Consider the following 20,132-nt stretch of genomic DNA (forward strand, 5'->3'; position numbering starts at 1 on the left):
TTCAAGATTTAATTCATAAATTGAAGTATACTGCTCACCCACCTTGAGTGGTAGGGATATGGGGCGGAGAATGTGGTCCCGCCTCCTTTAAAAATTGGATGCTTCCATTTGAATGCAATTGTATGAATAGCCACTTTTCTTACAATATAAATAAAATAGTTACATTTCCTTGACATTGCAGGCGCATGTTTTTACATCAGTTCTATTTCTACAACCTGGCAGGAATGCAGCATCAGCTAAGGGTGCTCCTGCTTTAATTTGAGGGTGAATCAGGCCTGTCGTGTTGTCTTTTCCCATGTCACCTTGAGATTTGGCCTACTATTTGTGAACCTAAATATAAGGCCTACACAACTGGCAAGATTTTCATACTGAACAGCCATAACATACAGCGAAATGAATCAAGCGACTCATACATGTGCCAGAGCTGCGAACAGAAACATTAATACACTCATTCGCACTTAATCATCAACACAATGCAATATCAACATTCAAAAAGATTGAGGAGACTGACCTTTGTTGCCATGGGCAACCGAAGTCAAGCAAAAGAGGAGAAAGGATAGGAAACTCATTCTGGCCATCTGAGGGAGGAAGGAGGGGAAGGACAGAGGGAAATAACATGCATTAACCCTGATAAGAAGCAGTTTCAGATAGAGGACAGAGGAGAAACAGATCAGCACATAGACAGAGACAGAAAGACAAACTTATCAGGTTGCTTGCATTTAGTTAGACGTAAACATAAAGACAAATACTACGCTCGAAATGTGAAAATGACATGTAATACCCTTGACAGCATCTTCGTGGCCTGGTGTGACCGAGGAGGTCTGGCTTAGATCTCAGATAAAACGTATATTTAACCAGTGACACCCAGCGCCCAATAAACCTTGATATTAAGCGACGTGAGTGCGCGTTAAATTGAGAAGTGTGCGCATCCTCGGTGGCGCGCATGCAGGTGTATCCTCGCGAATGTGCGCGCGGACGCGGCTTTCACGGGCAGGTTTGTTAACGGACTATCAAACGTGATTAATGAGGCTTGTCCTCGAATAACATCTCATCTAGAAAGACGTGAGACGCCATTCACGCAGCACACATCGATATTTCCTCAAATAATTGAAGATTAGAAGCTGACAACTTGGATGACAGGCGGAGACGTGATTTAAGTGGCGTTTTAAACGCGTTTAGTATTAAAACGTCCGTTATTAAATGTGTTATAGCTCACCTCATATACCTCAAACGTATATGCGACAAACAAGAATCGATTTTTTAAGTCTGTAAATAAAACCAAGCGACCCGATACACTATAGCATCCCACATTCACAAGCACAAACGCGTTTAGCTGGTGTAACATCTTCATTGAGCGCAAGAACTCAATTGCAAATATATATATTTTATATCAAAAGCACGTTACCGTGAGGTGTGTGAGATGGTACCCTGCTCAGTCTCCTCCAAGCATCCGTCACACACTCACACCTATGACAGTCTGATGCCCGCCTGAACGCAACGGGTGGAGCACTGGGGCCTCCGGTGCCTCCCGAAATGAGCTGGACTGCGAAAAGGAGGCAAACTGTAATTCGAAAATAAGAAACCAAGACACCAATGCCCTCGTTTTCGGCGGATGCCGTGACAGAAAAAAAGACACGGTGTGAAATCTCCTCCCTCTTAACCCGCCCACACTGCGTCTCTCTCGCTTTCAGGACTCACCCCCGGTAAGAGTTTACAAATCCTACTGCGACGAAGGATTGGGTGTTAATATTCATAGACCAACGGTCTCCTATTGGACGCTTAAGCGTAGATAATTAATATTCATAAGTATGTCCGTTCTTATTGGAAGGCAATAACGTGAGAGCAGTTAATATGCAACAACCAGATCGTCGCTATAGGAAGTTAACGAACGATATTTACATAACCTCTTTAATATTAATAAGCCGAGCTTTGTCAATAGTAGGACATTTTTTTTCATCCCGATTAGCGGTCCCTAAGCCTGACTGTGATACATGTGGAAGGGAGGGAAGCATCTGGAGGGATGGTGTCTACTACTACTCATCGTCAAACCACACTTTCCCCACTGACAAACTACATTCGTGAATGCGTTTAAAAAGTCCCCCAATCTGTGTTCAGCTCTTGAGCCCAGACTGCAAGATGACGTCATATCGACTCCTATAGCAGACAGATCAAATCTTTCCGTATGTGTAACAACAAAAAATGTGTCAGCTTCTCGGTTCTACATGAAGAACTGTTGTCTATTGCCTCTGATTTTAGTTAGACAGCTTTTCTGTGATGCTCTTAATTTATTTATTTTCATACACTTTTATACAAGTGTAAATTACTTAACCCTTTCTTTGTTTTATTAGATGTTTTCTTTCTGCAGCTTATGTGGTTTGTATTTTTCCTCTTTTGTATCTCTCATATATTGATCCCCTGATTGTGGTTGTTTTCACGCTTAAATAATAATAATAAAAATAATGATAATAAATCTAAAACACAGAAAGCAAATTAGACCAGAACACACAGGAGCACATATTGTTAAAATCCAGCATTTTTAATGAACATTACAAAAACGTTTCATTTAAAAGTAATTGTGTTTTTCACTCTATCTCTATATTTTTTATTCATTTTTTGTACATTTGGTAGCAGTAAGGCAGTTGTTTCGCAAAAAAACAAAACAAATTTTTACATCATTAAACTTTGCGACCACGTGTATAAATATTATAAAACAAATCAGATGCTACTGTGAGCTTCTGCTGCTCCCTCGGATAGGATTTAGGTGCAGATTTTCAATCTCGCCCTCACCGATGAGTGATGTTTATTTGTGCCAAGGATCTTCAATATGCCATGCCATACAAAACAGATATGAAGCAAACATATGTAGATATTACTGAGAGCAGATCAGAAAAATAAAACACGTGTTTTGGGTATAAAAACACTTCACTGCGAAACAAAACCTTGCACTTATTTAGTGAAATTAACAGCAGTTTTAATTTGTGCTATCTTTATGCACTGTTTAGTTCATTGCTCACCAAAATACTTGCTATAATTGAAACAATACTCTGCTCTTGATAATATCCACACGCATTTACGCTCATATTGATGATTCTGGTAAGTAGTGTTGATGTTATTGTGATGTGTGTGTGTGTGTTTTGCTTGTGCTCATACACTGGATTTGCTGGAGAAAATGGAGTGAACAAGAAAAGGTCAAGATGGATGGACAGACAGTGTTAAATGGAGTGAGCGGATGAGATGACAGAATGATGATCCTTCTTATGAAAGTGTGTCAAAAAGCTATAAAAACGCAGTTACCGTAAAACCCCTTCCTGAAAAACTAAACGCGAATACCCTTCAGAGCTTGTCTGAAAACAAAAAACAGGAAAACAGTTATAAAAATGAACAACATTCATTTATAATGCCAGGCGATGCTGAACGATCAGTCACTGTTCACTCTTATGTTTGTGTTTCACATTTCATTGTCTTCTTTCAATCTAAAGGTATGAGAGTTTAAAACAAAGATCCCAGTAAAGGAAGAAAAAAAATGAAGATCTCATTTGTTTCCATTTTTCAAATACATGCTCAACGACCCCCCCGAAAAAGTGCACACTTCACCTCAGCGACAGCCGAAGCTGGTTCTCTGATTATACAGGAAACGAGATCATTACTGAGTAATGAGTGCAATGGTATGAGCGGATGCAGTATAATTGTTTTCAGCCGCCATTAAACCTTATCCAACCAATATCCAACCTCAGAAATGCTTCTATTTCTGCAGTTTAAACCTTTTTCATCCCAGTCCACCACGAATCCCAAAGAATGAGAAGAACTTTCAAACGGACTAACATTTGTACACATACATCAGTGCTGTATGTAAATAGTAATATATTACTAAAGGCCTTAAAATTTGTCCTCTTCAGGCGCTCTTTAAATGTCACAGTTCACTTCAGTCCATCACAGACAGCAGCATACAAACCTGCGACAGAGAAAAGAGAAAAAAGAAAGAAAGATGATTTTACACCTTCACAAAAACATCAGGGCCCTGATTTATACAAAAAAGCTTAGAAACCGTCCTAACGCCCCATTCACACGGGGGTTCAGCATCAACGCTTGACTGAAGGCGCGTCTGAAGCTGGGGCTGAAGTGATCGTGATAGAAGCGTCAGCCAATGAAATTCAGTCAGCAAGGCCACTGTCTAGCTGGTGTATTTGCATACATCGATCTGATTGGCTGACGCTTCTGTCGACTTCTGCAGCGAGCAACGCCTCTGAAGCGGCGCCGACGGAACCACAATGCAGTATGGCAACGCCTGACGTCCCCCATGTAAAGTGAATGGGAAGCGTTGACGCTGACGCCCCGTGTGAACGGGGCGTAAAAGTGAACGTACATCAGAATAAATGAGGTATCAAAGTATATACAGGAATCAGAAGTGAAATTCAAAACCTTTTTTCAAGAGTTCACACTTAGCTGATGATTGTTTATAAAGCTAGTTTGGCATGCTGTCCCAGGAGAGAGCCCTGAGCTCATATGATCCTCGAGCCCGGGGCTCCCTCCCGTTTGCAAGGCGAGAGGGAAGGTTGATCTCAGGTAGATCTTGAGAACTCCCCTGCTGTATTAGCTGATGAACAGATAGTGAATGCTCTTAAGAGATAACCATTTACAGGGAGCATGTCTATGATGCCGAATTGGATTAGTTAATTAACTTAGGTTGCATGTTTTTTGACGGTGGGAGGAAACCGGAGAACCCAGGGGAAACCCATGTGAGCACGGGGAGAACGTGTAAACACCGCATAGAAACGTCGGCTGGCTTGGTAAGGACTAGACCAAGTGACGTTCTTGCTGTGAGGCAACAGTGCAAACTACTGGGCCACCGTGTCACCCATCTAGGAAAGGAGGAGGAGTAGGGGTGGAAGGGGCGATTCTTCAAAACTAAGATGGCTGTCATATGGAACTTGGGGTATTTATAGTGGCTCAGGAATCGTCTGATTGGTGAATCATAAATTGAATGAGACGAGGCCGGCTGCAAGAATTCATAAGCAAGTGATCCTCTCGAAATTATAAATAAAATTCACTTAGACTCTTTCCATACATTTTCAGACCGTATAACCACTTTAGTTATACATGGTATATGCAGGAATCCTTAAGGTAATTCTTTTTAAGACTTTTTAAAGACCTTCTCAGAATATTTTAAGACCTCATCGCTTCTTTAAGTTCTAATAAGTATCAAACCTTTAACTTAATAAACAGTTGTAGTTACATAAACCAATAGAGCGCAACCATACAACAGAACCCAGATAAGCCCGAAAGAAAAAAAAAGTTTTAAGGAAAAATTACATTGTTGTTTTCAGCAACAGGGTTTAGTCACTGTTTAAACTCATCTTTCTTTAACCAGGAGAACGCAAACTTACATTTACCTATTTTGCCATCTGTTTTGCTCTATGGTTTCGCTACATGTGGAGAGCGTCACATCACCTTCCCGTGTTTATCACTAATTACAAGACATTACCCGAACGGAGGAGCTTGGCCGGATATGCCCCAGCCCAAACCAACTGCATAGATCGAGGATGTCGTTGTTAATATTAGGAGGAAAATAAATATGTTTATGCTTTTTTGGAGTCAAACACTTTAGACAACGCTTGAACAAAATGTAAGACCTTGTAAAACACGATTAAGACTTTTAAATATCTTTTAAAGTTCTTAATTTTCTCATAATTGATTTATCAACTTTTAATACTTTTTAAGACACCACGGATACTCTGTAAAAAAAGCAGCAGGATGTCAAATCTAGCAGGATTTTATTGATTTCATAAACTACACAGCATCCTGATATTTGCAAACTTTAGCATACAAATATACATTGTATATTCGAAAATGGTTTAAAATGTAATACCTTAATTTAAAAAAAAAATTAAACTTAAGACTTTAAGGGCTTTAAATTTGTCTACATTTATTTATCAGGACACCCTGGGTGTATGCACACAGACTTTTAATTTTAGACAGCCAGTCCCAGGGCTTCTGGTTAATTGTCATCCCATACAAAAATCGCCATGTGTAAGATCTAATTTCTTAGAAAAAAAAAAAAAAAAACTTTACTGCCTGGCTGATTATAAAATAGAGTGGGTATCAGACCAAACAAGAAGCACTGCATTAAATTATAATTTTCCTCGCCATACGTCTTTAAAATATGAAAGTAAATTTACTCCAGTGTTTTCAATGGAGTTAGCCTGCTGCTAATGATGGCAACTGTGTTTAAACGATCTTTCGTGTCTTTTTACGCAACCAAATAAATGCTTAATTCTATTTAACTGATTGTGTTTTAATTGCATTACAACATCAACGCTGTAAAAGGAACCTTACAAAATTGAAAATAGTCATATAAAACTTTCACCTAAAGTTCATCATTGGTTGAAAAACACTAGCTGTGCATAAAGTCCATTGTCATTTATTTATTATGGCTTATATCAGTGTTTCTCAACCACGTTCCTGGAGGACCACCAGCTCTGCACATTTCCCACGTCTCTTTAACCAAACACTGCAGATTCAAATCATCAGCTCATTAGAAGACTGAAACCCCTGTAATGGGTGTGAGAGATAAAGGAGACATCCAAAACATGCAGTGTTGGTGATCCTCCAGGAACGTGGTTGAGAAACACTGGCTTATATGATGAATAAAGGTAGTTCAATTAAGTCAATATTGAAGTTATCGAATTACAGTTTTCTTATAGCTGCGCACGTTCTCTCATCAAGTTAGTTTTTTTAATAGATGACAACTTTTGCATGCAAAGTCCTTTTTGTGTACGGCATTTTTCTAAATAAGTCCCCAGTTTATTCCAATTCAAAGCCTTGTTTACACCTGCTATTAAGATGGATTTAATCAATCCAAATAACATACGTGTAAACACACTGGAAAACATCTTGAACTTGTCTACTTTTAAAAACATCCAGAGGTAATGTAAAACTCATTAAATTATATTGCCCACACATTGTAAACCTTCATGTGGTCAAATGCATTCAAACAGCCATAAAATACAACCAACTCTCTCTCCACTGACCAACGCATGAATGCTCTGGGATGCTTTATGAGAAAGTGCATCAAGATGATCTTACATCATTTCACTGTAACAAATATTATGACTTATGAAATCATAGCTGCCATCCATATCCTTTTCATTCACTTGCTTTCCCATTTGACAATCTGTGTAATATTTCTCTGAGCACTTCTGTGAAAGTGACCAAACAGGAGGGAAGGGTCTCAAAAAATGCAAACACAAGTGGTGCATTTGAATGCATGTTAATACCAGGTGGAAACAATAATGTATCTCAGTTAAATCAGTGAAAACCTAAAGCCCTGTTCTCACGGGGTATTCAATCTGATCACAAGCAGACAAAGGAAACGCAATACAGTTTACACCTAGCATTTAAAGGCGTCTCTTTTGTCCACTTTCAATCACTTATGAGGAAGGGCCTGTGGCATATTTCCAAGCACTCCTGTTTTTCCCGGGAGTCTCCCGTATTTAATCTCCCGCCTCAGTCCTGTTTTGTTATTTTCTTCAAGGAAACTCTAATAATTCCACCCACAAAGCTTAAATTGGTCTCTACAGCTTAATTCTACAGTGCACCCGGCTTTTTAAAAATGATCTCTTGCAGGTGGATAGCATGTGGTCTTTAACAGCTTGACTAAATGTGCACCCACAAAAAAAACAGCAACCCAGCCACCTCTGAGTGCTGTCGAAAGTGGACAAGCTTAAAACGTTTCACACCTCGTTTACATCAATACTTAGCATTGTCCATTTGTGATTAGATTGACAAAAATGTATCATAATACCAGGCTGTTCTGATACGTGATTGATCTGAGGGCCCATTTACACAAATGCATTTTAGTTTTAAAACAGCATTTTTGAATGAACAGTCACATCCACATTGGCATTTCATCTAGCGTTTCTGAGGGCCTACTCACACTATGCTATCTGAATCGTGCCCAGGCCCGTTTCCCGGATTGTTTGAAAAGTGTGAGTGCTCTGAATCAGGCTCAGGCATGATTCACTTGGCCGGCCCTGGCCCAGTTGCAAGAGGATTGCCAGAGCGCAGTTTACTTGGGCCCAGCGGTTCACATACGCTTGTACTGTGAGTGTAAAACACGCCTGAGCCTGAAACTGAAGACGAGAAGTGACTTTTAAGGGACTGTTTCACATGGATTATTAATCATTCTTACTGTTCAAGGAACGCAAACTGTTGTAGATTATTAAAGACGGAAACCCCTCACTGCATCTTCAGCAAACCTCCTAATTCCTGCAGCATGAGGACTTTATGATTGTTTATGAGCGTCAAAAGTGGCTGATCTGTTCAGGCGAAATATTTGACTGCGTGTCACTGGATATCAAACGACTTAAACGATATAACTAAAGAAATCTCCACTGTGCTGAGCGAAAGTGCTAACTGGACAGCGCATCATCGATGACGCAAACGTGCCCAGGCCCGAATGTAATGTGAGTGTGGGCTGTTAGGGGAGACAGGAGTGTGCTTTGGCCCGGTTCAAGGCAACTGTACATAGGAGAGGGGTCTGGCTGCAGACCTGGTGCAGTGCAATCTGGGCTGCATCCAATGCTTTTTTAATGGGCTCACCTAACCCCACCTCTAACCCGACCCGTCACAGTGACGTCACTAGCTCCATTTGAGTGCATTGTGTCTGACATTGCATCGCTGAGTGATGCAATCTCAGCTTGCATCATAAAGGCTGCATCCAGATACTGTTGGTACATAGTGTGAGTACGCCCTGAAAAGATCTCACACATCAAGTGATCCTACACACACTCTGGCTATGCTTCCCTCTGCATTTGGTCAACAATGGAGACTTTTTGAATGATGACGATTGCGATGAAAGTCAGAAGTGTTTGTATGGACAGATGCTGAGGGCGAATTGTTACTTCAAGTAACAAATAATACAAGACAGCTATGTTCATTAAAAATGTCTACCAGGAGTCACGTCAGAATAAACATAATGACATACTCAACAGATTTCTTAAGAACTATAAAACATCAGAAGTAGCCATGGCAAAAAGAAAGTAGCTTCCGATTCAATCAAATTAAAATGAAGCATAACAAAATGTATGTAGGTCTTATTGTTGCAGCCATGTTTTCAGATGTCTCCATTTTGCTATGTCCACACTGACAAGGAGCACCAGCATTTCCAAAGAAAGCTGCCTCAGTAGTGTTTGCAAAAGTCTCCATTTTTGGGGGTCAAAAACTTTGGGGTAGTGTTTTACCATAGTAAAAGCAATGCGCTTTCAAAAATAAAACACCTTGGTGTAAACAGGGCCTGAATCTTAGACTCTATTATCATCAGAAAACAATACACTTAGATGACAGGCTAAAATCTCAACTGGAAACAACTGTGGTGGACATAAATATGAAAGTCTTAATGAATGACAAACGGAAACAGAGACAAGAGGGATGATGCTTTTTTTTCTTACTGAAATTAAATAGCTTATGGTCACACTGATCCCCTCTGAATCATCAGTCATGATCTAATGAAGTATGATTATGCTACTTATAAGTCCTCCAGAGAATATCCTATGTACGTGTTGCAAAGCCGTAATTAAGATGTGACATTGGTTCAAGTGACTTGGGTCATGAAAAAAGTCATTGCAAATCTCTCTGTCACTTTAAAGAGTTTTTTTGTGCTAGTGGAATTAAAGAAAGAACAAATAGCACATTATTAAGTCCACGGTAAGAACTTTTTATGACTCGAGTTAAAGTTCTGACTTAGAAACTCTACTGAACTATAGTCAAAATCTAATATGATGTCTCAACACAAGAATAAAAAGTTTCTACTCATGAGCATCATCTTTTTTATTCCGTGTCATAAATGTAGTGGTTTATTACACTGGCTATATACTACTCAAGTGTACGGACGTGACGCTTTGGTATTCTCTGTGTTAAATACTACAGCTGCCTACTAACAGTTAAGTAGTCAACTAAATTTGTATTAGTTGGTTAGTCTTAGAAAAAAGCAAAAAATGAAAAAAAAAAAAAAGTGGAAAAATGAGAAAGTTTCAAAGTCAGGTTATTTTGGCTGATCGACATGCTAATAATTATGATGAAAGGGAAACCAAAATGTGTGAACACCGTTAAAATATAAAAAGATGCTAAACATTTGGTTAAATTTGCTCTAAATGTGTTTTTGTCTGGTTTATAATCAATGTTCAGCATATAAAACATAATAATTAAGTGTATTAATTCTGTCTGCTCCAAAAAGTTCTTGCAATGCTTTTATGTGTCTATAAACCTCCTATTTCTTTGTATTGATACCTACAGCTTAATTAGTTTTTTTGATGGTTAAAAACAAACTTTGTTTATTTGTTTAACCAGTTAAACTCTGCTATTTTGGGATTTCTGTCTAGATTTTGCCTACCCAAATTTAAAAGCTTCCCAAATCCACATGCAGTGGTGTAAATGCAAAAATTTGGTATCATTTTAAAGAAAACCCTTTGAATATTCATAAAACACTATTGAAAGTGTTTAAAATAACTGTATATGTTGTCTGTGATATAATAAACACCTAAAAAAGAGCCGCTTTCTTTTATAAACTAAAATTTGAAAGTGTACCTTTTAGGTACTGTGTGGTCTAGCGTGCTGTAATTAATTTTGTTGGTTCCTGCACATGTCTGTAATCATAGGAAAAAAGAAAAATGCCTCTACCATATTCTATGCAAAAGTTATTGTATTCCAACTGATGAGAGGTGCCATACAAGCCACAGGGACCGATCATTGTTTATATATTTCACTATTCTTTTGTTTGATCAAACATAATGCACTGTGTTTGGACCACGTCAGACATATAAAAAGATTACTTATGCACATCACCTCAAAAACAGAGGAGAATGGCCCTGAAGCAAACAGCATAAGGTAAGAGATGACAGCTGTCTGTGCTATCTGGGGCTGCTTATTGATCATAAATGTATTGTTTTCACTTCTGCGCCATGGAAACACTGCAATTCATTCGTCAACTATTTGATATGTTAATTTAATTCAGTAAAAAGAATGCTAGAACAGTATGAGCACCAGCAAGAGCTTTCATTTGAGCTATAACTTGTACATGTGTCATATGAACAATATGAAAATGAACCAATGTAAAATGCCCAGCTCGGGTATCCAAAATACTGTGTATTTAAGTGTAAATAACTATTGGACAGTAGGATCAAAAACCAATGTGATACATATCTGCCTAAAATATAGATTCTACACTTTCAAACGAAACCATTTATGGGGGTCTGCTGCAATGCTAGCCCTTTAAATCTTAAAGCGAAAGTCAATGACGTCACGGACCAGGTACAGAGATTAAGTGGTTACTTTCATTAATAATTTATTTTTATTCATTTTAAAAGTAGTTATTTTACTTGCTGTTATTAATATTACTAACATGTATACACTTTTCATATTTAAGTTTTTTGTTAGCAAGATCATAAGTAGGGCCAGACAGAATCAGCAGACAATTTTTGCTATTTCTGCGCAGAATTTTGTAAAAATGCTGTGAATTTATGTGGAATGATTTTTGTGAGTATCATAACTAAAATATTAAATTATTATTATATTAAATAAAAAAAGAATAGATTTTTAACTTTATTAAATATTTACAATGCAAATCTATCTGGATCCTTTTATTTATTAAACCAAGCAAGTCTCTCAAATAATAGATCTACTAAAAGACAGAAGATTTTACTTTACAAACTGAATTGCAAACAAATCATATGAACATTTTCATATTTGTTAATAATATTAATTTAAATTAACACACATTTACACAAGTATAGCCTCAATAATATACTGAAAATCTGTAGAAATCTGTGAATTTCCGCATGCAAAGATTCTGTGTGGGCTTACTCATGAGTTGTGATTTTTGGAAATAATGTAATAATTTCTACTTATTTACAATTATTAAAATCTGCTGGCTGTTTTTTTCAACACATTCATAAAAAAGTTTTGCTGGGGCTGCTGCAGATTGTTTCATGCGTGTTCATTAGTGCTTAATTAATATTCTACACATTTATCATTATGGTTTAGTATTAAAAGGAGAATTCGCCTATAAATTTTCATGATGTAAATTATCCTTTATTGATTAAAGCCTTTGTGAATTTTTTCTTCTGTTGAACACAAAAGATATTTAGAAAAATGCTTGTTGCGGCAACCCCAGTACTTTTTTTTTGCTTACAGTAGAACTCAATAGGTTCCAGCAACCATCACTCTTCAAAATATCTTATTTTGTGTTCAACAGAAAAAAAGAAACTCATAAAAATTTTAAAATTAGCAAAAATGTGAATGTAAAATAAAAAAATAAAAATTAAAAATGAGAGTAAAATGTGAGGTAATTTTCATTTTTGGGTGAACTATCCCTTTAAATGTAGAGCAACATGAATAATGCTGAATAATGGCTTAAATTAACTGACTTGGACATCTTTAGTAGTGGACAGGCCTTAAAAATTATACATTATAATACAATTATACATTATACATTATTTTTTTAAATCACCTTCTTTTAGCTCCTAAATGTAAATAAAATGAATCCAGACGTAAACACAACATAAAATGAGCCAAATAATCTTCTAACTGGTAATCAGGACATTAAGTTATGTTCATACAGGTACTGACGCAGTCTGAATGCAGCATTAGATTTCACTGCTGTCGTAAAAGTTGGAAAGAACAGATGTGACACTCACACACACACACACACACATACTCAGAAAAACAGTGAGAACAGACAGGTGGCACAAACAGGAAAGTCTGAATGAGACATATGCTAAATTTACCCTTTTAATTAATCCTCCTTTTTCTCACTGCCTCTTTTTCGAGGCACGAAAACCTTGCGGAGGTATGGCAGGACAAGTAAGGCAGCGATGAAAAAGATGTGACCACAGAAGTATATGGAGAAGTAAACCTGGAAAACAAACGCATAATAAAATGGCATTAGCAAATCAATATGGATCAATAGTGAAGTTTAGAATCAAGAAGAAAAGAATGATCAACATATCTGAGAGGAGTAAATCCAGACCTTGAGCCACTTGTCGAAAGTGAAGAGGCAGAACGGCACCAGAGAGTATCCCATAAAGAGCCAGTGAATAGACTGCTGTACAACATATACAAGAGGATACAGAGGACTCTGAGAGATGGATGTCAGCAAAGGACTGTCCCGCACTAGTGACTGAGCCTGCAAAAATGTCCACAAAACAAGAATATCACTATAAGCACCTTTCAAGAGAGTTGTGTAATGGCACATCTCCACTTATACAGAAACCGCCAGTGTTAGACACATTTTTACACTTTATTAACTAATGCATTAAATTGCCCCATTTTGCCATTTTAAAGGTTTTAAAATGTGTTTTAGAGGACTTCTACAAAAGACTTTCCTCATCCAAGGTCAAGAACACTGTAATCGTCTCATAATTTACAATGCTGCATAACCTCCTTCCTCTTAAACAGCTTGTTCAAAATCTTCTTTGTGAGCAACATTTTCTAGTCCCTCCTTTTTAAAAATCTACTCTGCTGCGATTGGTCAGAAGGCCAAGTCTTTTGTGATTTGTTAACCACCTACATGGTGTGCCAAAACCGAAACTGCCATTAACATATGTGCATTTTAGCACCAGAAACTTTTTAGAAAATTTGTAAAAACAATGAGAGGAAAAGTAACAATAGCTGCTTTTCCTCTTTTTGAACCAAATGGTTCTCTTTGTTTTACTGTTCCATTCTGAGCTATAGTCAGCAAAGATACAGTGTCAACGCAAGTGCAATGTAAACAGAAACATGGATGAAATCAGATATTTCTGTTTTTGAGACTTCTTTTTTCAGATATTTGCTTTGTTGAGCAACAACAACAACAACAACAACAACAAAAAGGATCAATTAGTTAAAAGTGCACTTCTATTTAGCCAGCTATATGGAGAAAGTGGCAGCCAGGCAAAATAATGCACTATTAATTAATTAATTTATTTATTTTTTGGTGTTGTTGTTCAACAAAGTACATAACAGTCCAAGAGTTCACACTTTGATTGATAAGAAAAATCGAGTTTGGCATGCTGTCCCAGAAGAGAGCCCTGAGCTCGGAAGATCCTCAAGTCCGAGGCTTTCTCTCATTTCATTGGGAGAGAGGGGAGTCTGAGCACAGGTAGGTCTCAAGAGCTTCCCTCTATTAAGCCAAGAAAGAGAGGAAGGAGTAGGGGTGGATGGGGCTATTCTTCAAGGCGAAGATGACTGAGGTATAAAAATCTGGCTATTTATAAACTAAATGTCTATTTTTTTTTTACTTGTTCAAACTACTTAATTAAAATGACTTGAAAACACAATTCTTGAGATTTAATTGGGACAACTTAATTTTCTATGTTCAATCCACACATTTGTTAAAAGTGTTAAGTTAACTTAATTGATTTGTGTTGTGACAACATGAATAAATTGTGTGGATCCCTGCATTTTTTTTTACAATGTCCGTGTATGAATTCTTCTGATTGGTATATCATGTGATTGCTAATGCAGGACCCACCTTGGTCAATCCTAAGCATGTGATCCTCTTAAAATTAGTTTATATATAAAAAACACAAAAAAGTAGTCCCAAAAATAGAATTATCTGATTTCATCCATATTTGTGATCATTGTGACTTCACACACACAAGCTCTACCAGTACATCACAGCTCAGCGTGGTTGTTTAACCCTACATACAATTTTGTTCCGAGTACCAGGTTCATGTAAAAATACAACTGCACACGTTACTGACCATTTAAAAAAAAAAAACTCTGCTTTGGAAAATCAATTATTTAAATATCATTATATAAAGTAAAAAAAAAAATTTTTAGGCAAAAACAAAATGGTTGTCTGGTTTGAGGACAACAATGATCCTTAATGAGAGCCCCACCGCCTCAAAATTTACGCAAACACTATTGGGAATTACATAGGTCGCCTCATTGAGGTCAGAAAATACAGACACCTGTAATCATGAGGAAAAAGGCTCAATTTAAGTTGAGCGCAAAAAGTCATTATGTTTCCATCCAAAGACTAATTTGGATTTAATCAAATTTTATTAAATTATTAAAAACTGGAATATCGTATAAAAGACATGCGAATAAAGCAGCGGCAAATATCAACAGTACAAGCGGAATTTGCTGCAGTAGGAGCTGCGTGAATCTTTTGCTTATTTAATAAATGACTTGCGCCTCAGAAGACAACATTGTGAGACATGGAGCACAGATGCTCTTGACAGTCCAGGAGGTAATTATTAATATAATAACACTAATACTGAAACAGTTAAGGCATTTTAGAATGACCAAAACAACATTTCAGACGTTTTACAATGTGCTCATCCTGCTGGTTTGTCCATTCACACACATTTTTACCATCACATAATCTCAAATGCAACAAAATCACATGACTTTTTTAATGAGCATTCATTTGTTCGATAAACGTGTTTATCATAGTTTATGCAAATTTTTTCTTATAGAATAAAACGTTTATGCTAGTCAGTTACGCGCAAATATTTTTATGCTCAGTTTTAAAACTTATGTGCATCTTGCTGTTTCTATCAACTGTTTTGTATGTGCATTTTCAAAATGCGCATAAAAATAGGTGGATGGAAGCATCACTATTTTTACGGTTCTGTGATGCGGTGTCTGGTGTAACAAATCCAATAACACAAGTAGTGATGATGCTCTCTGGCCAATCAGCATCTGCAGTGTTAATATGTTGCATTTCAGCATCATTATAGTGGCTCACTTGAAACATTAGCTTAAGTGGTACTGAAAGTAAACCAAAAAAAGACAGCCATACCGAACATTAACATTTACAATCATAAACCTCCACACTACATGACAGTTAAAACCCCAAAAAAAAGCATAATAGAGGCACTTTAACAATCAACAGAAGCACTAAACACTACCATGTTTATAATATTTAACATTAAACTAAATAATTCAATTGTGTTAACGTTTTGTTTGATTTCTCAATGAGAAATAAAGCAAAAAAGCCATCAGTCATTCTGCAGCAGTGGACACGAACCAAGAGAAAACGTCTTGCCTAGGGCAATAGTTCACTGAATAATATTACATTTCAACTTGTTTTCCTTTTCTCCTGAGAAGGTTAATGATCGAGCGGCATCATCAGCATTCATCAAAAAATGTGTTTGGTTCAGACGGGAAATGTCATTTGTACATTTTCAATTGACTTTCATTTAATGTCTTCTGATGTCTCACATTTTCTGAAGTGAGCAATATTTGTCATTTTCAAGTAGGCCTGCAGGGGTGAGACGCTCCCTCACAGCTGTCTGCAACTTGTAGGAGTTTGTTGTACAAGAAAACTACTCAAAACAGCTGCAACAACTGGAACCGACACGATACTGCTATTGCCTGCTGAATCTCACCATCTGTTTCTATATATAAAAAAGATTAGAATCATCTCAATTAATCTCTTTATATAGACACTACTGCCCAAAGTTTAGGATAAGCAATAGTTTTTTTTTTGCAAAGTTAGTACTTTTTAAGAATGGATTGATTAAAGAGACAAATAAATGTACAATGCTTTTGATTATTTGTATTTAGACATGGACAGTGGTGTAAAGTAACTAATTATAAATACTCAAATTACTGTAATTCAGTAGTTTTTCTCAGAAATTGTAATTTACTAAGTAGATTTATAAATGTATACTTTTACTCTCCCTTGAGTTCATTTTTCCTGCTGTATTGGTACTTTTACTCCACTACTTTCCTTCAATCTGTAGTCACTACTTTTTTTCTTGTCTATGTAGATTTGAAAAATCAGTCCTGTGACTCTGGTCTAATCAAATCGCCCATAGAAGGTAAATCGAATCATAATGATCTTTCTCAAGACGTGTGTGATTTATAACTGCAGCAAACTGTTTGAAAGCGTCAAACGTGTCCAAGAAGATGCTCAAAATCTTTACACGCAATGACCCTGAGACTGTTTAGATGCATGTCACCGATGAGAAGATGACGGTGATGACCGAAATGGCCTTAAACACCCAGCAGGCACATCAGATTGAAGTTGTACCCCAATATAATGGAAACGAAAATCTGGCTGACGTCAAACACAATGTTAGTCCTACGTCAAAGTTTAACATCCAACCTAAAATCAATCAAATATTAACTTCTAATTATGGTAAAGCTTGACGTTGTGGGGACGCTACCACTATGATGTCTTTCAGATGTTGGATTTTGGTTGCCATACCTCACGAATAAATGTCAGTATTTGACCTCAATATGACGTTGGTTTAAGATGTTAGCTCGACGTTGGGTTTTGGTTACTTTTTCTAACTACCTAAAATCAAGCAAATATCAACGTCATCATTGGACATCCAAATAACATCTGCAGATTTATAGGCCCTCCCGAAACTTGCGTTCTGTGAATGAACGTCGCCTTGTGGTTCCATCCCAAAGAGGGAAGAAATCACTTTCCCGAACGCTCGTGCTCAATCTGCCCAGTTGGTGAAATAAACTCCCTAACTGCATCAGAACGGCAGAATCACTCGCTGTCTTCAAAAAGAGACTGAAAACTTAACTATTTAGTCTCCACTTTCCTTACTAATATGCAATTCCCTCTCTGAATCCTCCACTAACTTCAAAAAAAAAAAAAAAAAAACTTGTACTAATGTTTTGCTTCTTACACTGTCTTTACACACCTGAAACTTGCCTACAGCACTTATTCATTGTTGCTCTTATAGTTGTGTAAATTGCTTCCTTGTCCTCATTTGTAAGTCGCTTTGGATAAAAGCGTCAGCTAAATGACAAAATGTAAATGTACATGTAACATTGTCTTTAGATGCTGATTGGACAAAATTTTGGTCACTTGACATCACAACCTAAATCTAACCTAATATTAACATCTTATGCTGTTGTGTGCCTGCTGGGCAATAGCTAGATGCACTATAGAATGTTACGTTTACACACACATGCACAAATTACATGTAAACGCATCAGCTTTTTACAGTGTAATACTCACTACTCGAGTACTTTTGAAAGGGCTACTTTTTACTCATACTTTAAGTAATATTTACAACAGATCCTTTTACTCTACTTGCACTACATTTTTGGGCAAGTAATTGTACTTTTACTTGAGTATAATTTTTCATTACTCTTTCCACCACTGGACATGGGCCTGTATAAGATTCTAATGGTATGAAAACCTTGGAAAAAATATATCACGGTTTCATGGTATTGTGATTATTACTCTAAACCAGTGGTTCTCAAAGTGGGGGTCGGGACCCCCCGAGGGGTCGCGGGGCAATGAAGGGGGGTCGCCTGGTGATTTCCAAAAATCAATTTATTTTTATTAAACCATAGGATTTAACATATTTTATCCATAACTATACTGAAAATAAAAATAGTTTATAGTTACTATATACTATATAGTTACTATAGTAGCTTATAGTTACTAGTTCTATTGGATTGCGACCCCTGGGGTAATTACATTATATTAAAGGCAGCAATAGCGTCAGATGCATTTTGATTTTATAACATCAGGTTATACTTTCTGGCACATTTAAGGCACTGACACAAATTTAATTGGTGTCTGCGTCATTGCATGCAAGGTTTCTGTATTTATAACCACCTCAGAGGATATTGGGGGTCGCGAGTCACTGGCATTGTTATTTTGGGGGTCGCGGGCTGAAAAGTTTGGGAACCCCTGCTCTAAACTATATTCTTTTTAAATACCTTGGTTTGAACACAATGACTGCATTCGAAATCACATACTTCCATACTATATAGTACACTAAAAACAGTGTGTGAGGCGAGTATTATGTCCAAATTCATACAATTCGAAAAGCAGTAATCAAGAAGTTCCCGGATGACCTGCTACTTCTGGAGAGATTATGAAGAGCGCATCTGATGGATGCTACACTATCCCATAATGCACCGCAAGTGAATTCATGAATTGGAGTGAAGCGGGTATTTAACATGATGATGACAAAATGGCATCCGTAGTGTGTCCGAGCTCCATTCATACTACTCGCATTCATACTGTTTAGAGCGTAGGTTTCTAGCGAATGGTTAAATCAAATTTAAATGCAGTATCTACTGAGTAGTAGGCGATTTCGGACGCAGCCAATATATTTTATTTTAAAAAAACATTTAAAATATTTTGGAGCAGTAAACGTGCCAGACTAAATAATTTAAATGAATCATTGACTTCTGCTGTCTATATTAGTTTCAAAAATTCGGATTTGTTTCCAATTTAAAACGGCATGTTTGGATATCTTTTCTGCTGGTGATACTGTTGTCCTAAAAAACAAAACAAATAACTTAAATAAAAAGTCTTACACATACCTTAGGAACGGTATAGCAGACAATTATGAACTTCATCTGTGAAAACTGGACTAAAGTGGATTTAATTTACTAGAACTTCATCTACGTTACCTTGCTTTGATACAATCTACAGTACATTAGGGCTGCACATACATTAGGGCTGTAATCATTCGCTGTATTTACATCACATGATATGCAATGTTTAGTCTGTATTATAATTTCACACTTGCATGTGTTTTGAGGCATGTGACTGTGAGAATTGTAAAAGCATTCAGCCATAAGAAATTGTACCATTTGAAATTTTGACAAATGAATAACGATTAATTTCATTAAATTGTTTATTAAACGGAGACTATGCAGTATTATTTTACATTTAATTATTCAATCACTATATACTATATACCTGAACACAGACTCCTTGGAAAACAATAAAATGCTGTTAATTTAATTAGTATATTTTTCTTTATTGAATTTATCCATGCTTGCATATTGTTTATTATATTTTATGTACTCCCCTACAGAATCATCCCAATTAATTTAAAATGATAAATTCTTTCCAAATAGTTATTCAAGTCATCTAGTGAAAGTGTTTTCATATCGCAATTATATATATATATATATATATATATATATATATATATATATATATATATATATATATATATATTTATATTGCGATGTTAAGATTTTTCCAATAAAGTGCAGCCCTCATCTACATTGCATAAGCGCTCTAGAAATAAAGATGAATTGAAAGTATACAGCCATGAAGAGGAAAATATTGAGAATTATTGAAAATTCTCAGCTACTCTGGATTTCGAATTAATAGTTATAAGCAATAAAAATGCTGTCATTTAGAGTATAAT

At 36.6% G+C, this 20,132-nt stretch overlaps 2 protein-coding genes and 1 long non-coding RNA gene across 5 annotated transcripts in view; all 3 read right to left on the bottom strand.

Annotated features, from left to right (window-relative positions):
• Window positions 1-1,689, bottom strand: part of clstn3 (calsyntenin 3) — a 65,425-nt gene extending 63,736 nt beyond the window's left edge. For 2 of the 3 annotated variants that reach the window (XM_087285772.1, XM_087285774.1), the window contains exons 1-2: window positions 1,406-1,622; window positions 512-578 (exon numbers count right to left, since the gene is read on the bottom strand). In XM_087285772.1, coding sequence (XP_087141898.1) covers window positions 512-578 — 67 coding nt within the window. In that variant the 5' untranslated portion in view covers window positions 1,406-1,622. 3 annotated transcript variants of the gene reach the window in all.
• Window positions 1,690-2,515: 826 nt separating this feature from the next.
• The window catches only part of lpcat3 (lysophosphatidylcholine acyltransferase 3), a 61,110-nt gene continuing 43,493 nt past the window's right edge, over window positions 2,516-20,132 (bottom strand). Inside the window, 3 exon segments of the mRNA NM_001316738.2 lie at window positions 2,516-3,952; window positions 12,780-12,907; window positions 13,022-13,177. Of these exon segments, the coding sequence (NP_001303667.1) occupies window positions 12,788-12,907; window positions 13,022-13,177 (276 nt within the window). The 3' untranslated portion in view covers window positions 2,516-3,952; window positions 12,780-12,787.
• LOC147833291 (uncharacterized) lies at window positions 13,814-19,784 on the bottom strand. The gene is made up of 4 exons (XR_015511179.1): window positions 18,654-19,784; window positions 17,775-18,194; window positions 16,882-17,332; window positions 13,814-16,770 (listed from the first exon to the last, which is right to left on the bottom strand). It is a non-coding gene; the product is annotated as an uncharacterized LOC147833291 (long non-coding RNA).

The sequence above is a fragment of the Danio rerio genome, chromosome 16 (assembly GCF_052040795.2).
Source record: "Danio rerio strain M-AB ecotype USA chromosome 16, GRCz13ab, whole genome shotgun sequence".
NCBI lineage: Eukaryota > Metazoa > Chordata > Actinopteri > Cypriniformes > Danionidae > Danio > Danio rerio.